General features: G+C 52.3%; 1 protein-coding gene across 1 annotated transcript in view; it reads left to right on the forward strand.

The window, feature by feature from the left end:
• Delta (neurogenic locus protein delta) overlaps positions 1 to 5,280 on the forward strand; it is a 36,659-nt gene extending 31,379 nt beyond the window's left edge. The window contains exon 4 of the mRNA XM_078190744.1: positions 1,715 to 5,280. Coding sequence (XP_078046870.1) covers positions 1,715 to 4,191 — 2,477 coding nt within the window. The 3' untranslated portion in view covers positions 4,192 to 5,280. The remainder of the gene's footprint in view (positions 1 to 1,714) is intronic.
• The last annotated feature ends 3,388 nt before the right edge of the window (positions 5,281 to 8,668 follow it).

Raw genomic sequence — 8,668 nt, forward strand, 5'->3', positions numbered from 1 at the left:
CGCATAGCCGCGCGATTATCATCACCGCGCGCGAGCGGCCCGCTATTAAAAGCGACGATTTTATTTAAACATAGATGCGTTAAACATTCGAAGGATCCGAGGCCCCGACGCCGACACGAGAGACCGTAACTCAGCCGCTCGTAAATTCCAGCCGGGCCGCGGGAACGTTTAAATCGGAGAAAGAAAGAGAGAGAGAGAGAGAGAGAGTCGAGGAGTCCGCCTCTCCCTGGCCGTCTATTTTCGAAAATATGATTCGAAAGGTTTTCGATCGCGACCGTCGTTGTCGCCGGTCCCTCGCGGAGCGACTCCAGAGGAGCGGGGGAGGAGGAGGAAGAAGAGTTCGCGAGCGGAGAGAGAGAGAGAGAGAGAGAACGGTTCGAGGAATCGGCGGTTCTCTCGTTGGCTAGGCGCGTATGTACAAACGACTACGAGGAGTACGAAGATCCGCGCGGCACAGTTCGGTCGTTTCATACCGGTGGTTTCTGTTTCTCTTTCTCTCTATTTATCTATCTGTCTCCGTCCCCCTCGGCTCCTAACTCTCATCGCGGGCGCGCGCGCGCGCGCTCACGATCCTGGTCTCTCTCGCGCGAGGAAGAAGACTCTCTCGATTACGCTCGGCGTCTCCGCGCGAGTACACGGGATTTAATGGTATAGTCATGCGACGTCGACGGCTCTGTCGGCTATCTCTCTCTCTCTTACTCTCTCTCTTTCTCTCTGTCCGCGATCCGCGCGCGCACAGACACAGGAAAGCCAGCGAGAGAGGCACACACCAGCGCATAGTACACACACGTAGAGGAAAGGAAGGTGGCTCCGCGAAGAAGGTGCCGGCTTGTGTTGGTGGGCAGAGCAAGGCGCGCGCACACACAGAGAGCAGCGTAACCTTTCCTTGACCCGCATACTGAACGGCTGTGCCGAGGCTCGAACCGTGGGAACACTACTCGACGACTCGTCTCCCCACTCTCCTTCGAATTCTATCTCCTCTCCTGTCTCTCTCCCGACCGGCGAGCTGCTCGGGCTCTTCCTCCCTCCTCCGCTCCTCTCTCTCTCTCTCTCTCTCTCTCTCTCTCTTCGCACACAACCCCCACCCCATCTCTCTCTCTCTTTTTCTCTCTTCTCCTCTCGCTGCCGCTCCGATCTATTCCTACCTGTCTTTCTTCTTTCTCCGAGCTCGCACACACGCATACATGTGCTCTCGCATACACACGTGTGCGCGGCTGCCACGCACACGCGGCCAAACACAGGCTCGCGACCCCGTAATACGCGCATACGTACATACGCACACACCTTTCTGTCGCCTTCTCCCTCCGCGCGCCTCTTTGTCCTTCCTGCGCCAGCGTAACCCCCTTGCACGTAATGGCCGACCACCATATCCTCCCCGCCCTCCCTTCTCTCTCTCTCTCTCTCTCTCTCTTGTTGCGTCTCTCTTTCCCTTTCGATCCTTTCCTTCGTCTTCGTCGTCGTCTTCTTCTTCATCTCGTCCGAGCTCCTCCGGCTTTGCCCACCTTTGCGTATCCTCTGTCGCGGGCAAAGACTCTCTTTTTTCGTCCCCCTCCCGGTGGCCCCGGAACCCTCTTTCCACGGCGGAGCATTCTTTCGGACCGGGGATTTTCGGCGATCCTCGATTCCTCGCGATTAGACGACCTCTACCTCTCTATCTCTCTCCTTTTCTCTCTCTCTGTTCTTGGTTAGTGCGAGGCTAAAATGTCTATCGAAGTAAGTGATAAATTTGAGGATGTCATGGCTAAAACGTCTATCCAAATAAGTGATAAATTTGAGGATGTCATGGCTAAAACGTCTATCCAAATAAGTGATAAATTTGAGGATGTCATGGCTGAAACGTCTCTAGAAGTAAATGATCAATTTGAGGATATCGTGGTTGAAACGTCCCTAGAAGTAAATGATAAACTTGAGAATGCCGTAGCTAAAACGTCTATCAAAATAAATGGTCGATTTGAGGATGTCGTGGCTAAAACGTCTCTAGAACTAAATGATAATTTTAAAGACGTCGTGGCTAAAACGTCTCTAGCAATAAATGACAAATCCGAGGCTTTGGTGACTAACGAATCGGTTCTGTTTCTGGATGCTTTCAGATGCCACAAGGGGTGGAAGGGCGCCTACTGCGACCAGTGCGTGAGATACCCTGGCTGCCTTCACGGTAGCTGCCAAAAGCCCTGGGAGTGCCTGTGCGACGAGGGCTGGGGCGGTCTGTTCTGCAACCAGGACCTGAACTACTGCACGAATCACAAGCCCTGCGTGAACGGCGGCACCTGCTTCAACACCGGCCTGGGCTTGTACACCTGCTCGTGCGCGCCGGGCTTCACCGGCACTGACTGCGAGAAACCGCTTTTGGACTGTCACTCGAAGCCCTGCCTGAACGGCGGCTCGTGCAGCATGGACTCGTCGTACAGCAACTCGAGCCTGTCGGTGGCCGGTCTGGCGAAGTCGGTGGCCCAGCAGGACCAATCTTCCTCCTCGTCCTCGTCCTCGTCGAAGCAGCAGCAGCAGCAGCAACAGCAGCAGCAGCAGCAGCAACAGCATCGCACCGCGTACAAGTGCACCTGTCCACCCGGCTGGCGCGGTCGTCACTGCGAGATTAGCACGAGATCCTGTCGCGATTCGCCATGCCGTCACGGAGCCACCTGCGAGGACGACTCTCTGCGCGGGTACGTCTGCCGGTGTCCTCCCGGCTACACGGGCAACGACTGCGAGTCCCAGCTGAACGAGTGCTCGCCGAATCCGTGCGAGAACGGCGGCAGCTGCACCGACATCGTCAACGGGTTCAGGTGTACATGCCCGGCCGGTTACACCGGCGAGCGGTGCGAGACCAACATCGACGACTGCCAGGGCGATCCCTGTCTGAACGGCGCGACCTGCGTCGATCTGGTGAACCAGTTCCGGTGCCAGTGCGTGCCGGGTTACGTCGGTCGGATCTGCCAGGACAAGGTCGACTACTGTTTGGCGAAGCCGTGCGCGAACGGCGGCCGGTGCATATCCGGGACCAACGACTACCGGTGCGACTGCAAGCCCGGCTTCACCGGCAAGGACTGCAGCGTGGACGTGGACGAGTGCCGCAGCGCGCCCTGCAAGAACGGCGGCACGTGCCGCAACAGGGTGAACGGGTTCATCTGCGAGTGCCCGAACGGCTGGCACGGCGACACCTGCGCCGAGGAGGTCGGCAGCGGAACGGCCGTGTTGCCCGCGATCGCGGCAGCGGCCTCGCCGTCGTCGAACACGGCCGTGCCGGCGGTGCCGCCATCCGGGGCCAGCTACTGGTCCGGCAACCTCTCGAGGCACGTGGCGTCCGCGGAGCCCAGGGACGCCGGCCTGACCACCGAGCACGTGGTCGTGATAGCCACCCTGTCGACCGCGGTGCCGGCGTTCATCCTCGTGGCTGCGGTCGCGGTGATGTGCATGAAGAGGCGGCAGAAGCGCGAGCAGGCCAAGGCCGACGAAGAGGCTAGACTGCAGAACGAGAGGAACGCGGTGCACAGCAGCATGAGCAAGCGGAGCGGCGGCGTGATGGGCGGCGTCGGCGGGACCGTCGGCTCCACCGGCAGCACGGTGGGCATCGGGAACGTCGGACTGCTCGGCGGCGGCGGCAGCGGCATGATCAGCGGCGGCGTTGGCGGCGGCAGCGTCTGCACCCTGGGCACCGGCGACGCGCACATGATCAAGAACACCTGGACGGCGAACAAGAGCGTGAACAACGCCGCGTCGGCCAGACAGGACGACCTCGACTCCTCGTTTCAAACGGACGTCACGCTGGACAGCTCGTGCTCGGGTTACAAGCCGGAACCGGTGCTGCAGGACGGCCGAACGCGGACGACCAAGCAGCTGAACACCGAGGCCGCCGCTCACAGGGCGTCCCATCTATTCCAGAAGGAGAAGGACTGCCTGGGACTCGGTCTCGGGATCGGTGTCGGTGTCGGCGTCGGCGTCGGCGTCGGTGTGATAGAGTCCGCGAAAAGGTCGTCGGTGTTTGTCGGGAACGCGGCCACGGACAGCTGTTGCGCGGCGGAGGCGGCGCTGCTGAAGAGGCCGCCGCAGTCGATCGCCGAGGGCGGCAGCGGACCGCCCGGTGCCGGCGGCGGCGGCGGCGGCGCCGCGGATTCCGGCTGCGGTGTGTACGTGATAGACGATCATTATAGGCACGACTCGTCGCTGGCGGCGACGCTCGCGACGGAAGTGTAGTTCCGCGGTGCCAGAGACCCCCGACCGACACCCAGCAACGCGCGTTCACGTGGTTCCTCGCCGAGGCCAGCGCGCGCGCGAATCGTGACAAAGCTGTGAGCGAACTCCTTGAAATTCCGTTTCGTTGTTACCGGGTCGCCTTTTCGGTTGTGGAAGACGCGCGTCGTCCGGTGATGTGTGCGGCGGCCCTCTCGAAGCAGCGGAGAGAGGCCCTCGGATCCTTGCGAGCGCGCGCGCGCTCTCGCGCCCGCGTCGCTGACCGAGACCACCCGGAGGACCGGAACGAGAGAGAGACCCGGCCGACGATCCTCGCGGACGAGGGAGCATTCTTTTTGTCCCGATGGAAAAGACAATTGTATCATTTTTTTTTCTCTTCGCCCCCGCCACCCCTCTTTTCCGTTTCTCTTCTATCTCTTTCCGCCCCGCCCCACCCACCCCCCTTTCTTTCTATTTTGTTTTCCTTTTTTAAGTGAGGAGCTCGACGGACCGAGCACGAAGAAAAGAGTATATTATGTGTATGTATACGCGCTATACATACGACGAGATGCTGTGGGGCCCGCGGCCGACGTTCGCGGATAAACCGTCGCGCCCGGCCCGTTCTTTAGGTATTAATATTCTATCATGCTCGAATTGCGAAAAACTTTGTACAGAACTAATTTATTATTATTGTTATTTACTATTATTTACTATTTCGCTATTATTATTATTATTACTATTATTATTATATTATTATTATTATATTACTATTATTATTATTATTCTAATTATTATTAATATTATTCTATCGTATCCAAACGCCCCCGCGCGCGCCTCAACCCACGGAGACCCCCACTACCCCCAAAAAAACACGCCAACACGCCCGCCAATCATCCGAGTATCATTGTTCACAGATAGGTTCTCGAGATTTCTCTCTCCTCTCTTGTCTTTCTTGCTTCGCAAGTTTTCTTTCGGATCGCGTGACTGATTCCTTCTTCTCCATCTCTCTATCTCTATCTCTCTCTCTCTTTCTGCGATCCGTGTCCAAGGATTACTTAACGAGAGAGCGAGACACAGAAGCAGAGATCGAGACAGAGAAACAGAGAGAGAGAGAGAGAGAGAGAGAGAGCGTGTTGTTCGCGGGCGATAGGACGTGTAGCGTGCATGCAACGAGAGAGAGAGAGAGAGAGTGCTTGGTAGAAACTCCACCCGCCCCCAACCAACCCCCCGCCCCGAAAACGTTTTGTATATATTCTATGTACATGTATTCGTATCCGCGCGCGACAGAGAGAATGAGAGAGAGCGAGAGAGAGAGAGAGAGAGAGAGACAGGTAGAGTAATCGAGTAACGAGCCAGTGGAGAAGCGTTTGTATGTACCGTGCGTATATAGTTACGAGCGAGAAAGTTTACGACGAATTAGGATTCAAACGATGTCGTCCCTTCGTGAGATTTTTTATCACGCGGCCTTCCCTCCCACTTTTCGCCGCTCGGATTACGCAGTTTTCTTTTCGTACCGTGAGATATATATCGGTCTTCCTAGAGTCGCTTCGGGGAGGGGGAAAAACCGGTGTGTCTGTTGCCGCCCCGTAGATCCACGGGAAATAGCCTCCACGCGTGGCCAACTTCGCGCCATTACAGTCAGCTGTTGGTCTTCTCGTCCCTAGCAATTCCTGATACGATACTTTGGGAACTGTTAGGGACTTTCATTGGTAGACTCTTTGATCTTTCGAATATTAATTATCGGGCTACCGAAGTTCAGATTTTTTAGGGTTTACAACCCTTTGTTCGCTATTTCAATTATTCGACCCCTAATTTTGGAATTAACTGTATGAGGTTCGGTGAATTGTTTTAATCTAGCTAAAAGCAATCAGTATTCTATAAATTATTCTATAAATTATTCTATAAATCCAATTTTATAAATTATTCTATAAATTATTCTACAAAATCAATTCTATATTCTATAATTTATATTAGTCAATGAAAAAATTAATTCTAATTTCCGTAGTCTGTTATAGTAAAAACGATAGATCGAGGAGTCTTTCCGAAAAGTCTCTCGTTCGGTAAACTGGGATTCCCATAGGCAACCCCAATTTACCGAACGCTGATTGAATTTTCTTCGCTAATAATACAACATTTTCATAGTAATTAACCATCTAACTTTCCCGTGGATATTGATTTCGATCGCGGCGACTTTGCTCCCCATAATCGGAACCATATCGCGTCGATTTTCTTCCTTCCGGTACCGCGAACGGACTCGGAACGGCGAAAAGAAAAGCCCGGGATCTCGCGTGACCGTTTCCCGCGACTCGTTTTCGCTGTAATCGCGTCGAACCGGGCATTAGTGGACGAACATCATTGTGAGTCCTGGGTGTTGCTTTTCCTCAAGCGAAAAACGCGGGTCCTTTTGAAATAAAAAACACCGTTGGCTTTTCTTTTCTCCCTCGTAACTGGTACACGCCTCCGACGATGCGCGGCACACCATCAATTCACAGAAAATACCATTACTCGGCGATACGTTGTATAAACAAACAAATAAATAAATGAATATATAAATATATAGATAAAACAAAGTATAAATAAATAAATAACTAAATGAATGAATAAATAAATAACTAAATAAATGAATGAAGAAATAAATGACTAAATGAATGAATGAATAAATAAATAAATATATATATATATATATAAAAATATATATATGTAAATGAGAAGAAAACCGGCGTCGTCAGCGACGTTCCGACGACGGGACGGCTTTATTATTCCAAGTTTTCGACGTCGAAGCCCGCGAGAGTTGCGCGAGGTACACACACACACTCATTGTCGTAATCGTTGTAACTTATTTATCAATTTTTCTTCTATTTTCTGTTTTTTTTTTTTCGTCGACCGCGTCGTCTCGTTCGAATTGCCCCACCCTTCTCGTTTCTTTGTTGACGTGTGTAAATTATTTAATTGTGTTTCAAAGAGAGAGAGAGAGAGAGAGAGAGAGAGATTGTGAGAAATGAAAGAGTTCTCGCCCGCTTCGACCTTGGAAACGTCCGAACAAAAAATGACCGATTACGCGTTGTTATAACATATATATATATATATATCGTACATCGATATATCGCACGGTTGATGATAATTAATTTATTTATACATGGATGATACGCGGCCGAACAAACGTGTCTCGATGCCGCGTGCGCGCGCGCTGATTTTGATGACAACGATCGATTGACACCCGGTATATAAATATGTTTCGCGCGTGCGAGCGCGTTGTGCATTCTTGTATGTTTGCTGCTGCGTCTGCGTCTGTGTATGCGTGGCTGCGCGCGCGCGCGCGTGTTTCTCACCGCGTGTGTGTACATGTGTATATTTGGAAAACGGGGAACACACGCGCCCGTGTCGACACTTGCGCGTGTGTATGTGTGTGCGCTCCTCTGCGTAGCTGCGTGTGTGCTGTCTCTCTGCGTGTGTGTGTGCGCGCGCCGCGTGCGGCTCTTACGTGTGTGTATATATATATATCTCGTTATTTGTATATACATATGCACGCAAACAAAACAAAACAAAAAAGTATGTATACACACTACCACGCTACTTGGCCCGATGATCAATTAACGCCGGTGGTGATAAATTTATATATATATATATATATATAAATTACTTGTGAATTTATAGTGATCGATCAAACACACACACACACACACACGAATTGTAATTGTAGCGAAAACGTACGACGATGACGATGTAACGAACAAAGATTCGATGATGTTCCTGTTAATAAATAATAATGATTAATGAATAAACGAAACACGACTACCAACAAACAAAACAACAACTGAGTCGGGTCGCAACTTATTCTTTCGTTTCTCGTCTCGCTCTTTCTATCAATCTCTCTCTATCTCTCTCTCTCTCCTCGCTTTATCTATTACTATTTCTCTCTCTCTCTCTCTCTCTCTCTTTCTGGGGACGAATTTCAAAGAAGAAAGTAAATCAAAAATATAACGGGCGGGGGGGGAAGGGAGAGCGCCGATCGAAATCGCGCGTCGAGAAACAACGTCGTTCTCGCTGGCTCGCAGCGTCGACGGCGTCGCAGGATCTATCGTGCCGTGGTATCGATCCATCGATCCGCGACCCTTCGTACGTACGTTCATTCGTTGGTTCACCGGTCGCGCGACGCCGAGGCCGGCTCTCTTCCGTCGACACGTGATTAACGCGAGGCACGTACGTATAAACGATTATAATTACATACGATGGAATACAACGCGTAACGCGAAGCTCTGCTGTCATGTTTTGTACTTACACGATCTTGAATGGTCGAGGCCCCTCAGCCCCGTTGGTCGCCCCTGAGCCTCGCGAGCCCCATAGATCTCTCATCCGGCGAAAAGTTAAAAGCGATCGTTAAAAACCGATTTGACTTTGCTACCTGCGTTTTCACGCGTGCGCACGATCGAACTCATCGATCTCGACTTCTTCGCGTTTCCACGGAAAACGATAAGTTTCCCTGAGAAACAATCTTCCACGA

Source organism: Augochlora pura, chromosome 9 (genome assembly GCF_028453695.1).
Source record: "Augochlora pura isolate Apur16 chromosome 9, APUR_v2.2.1, whole genome shotgun sequence".
Taxonomy (NCBI): domain Eukaryota; kingdom Metazoa; phylum Arthropoda; class Insecta; order Hymenoptera; family Halictidae; genus Augochlora; species Augochlora pura.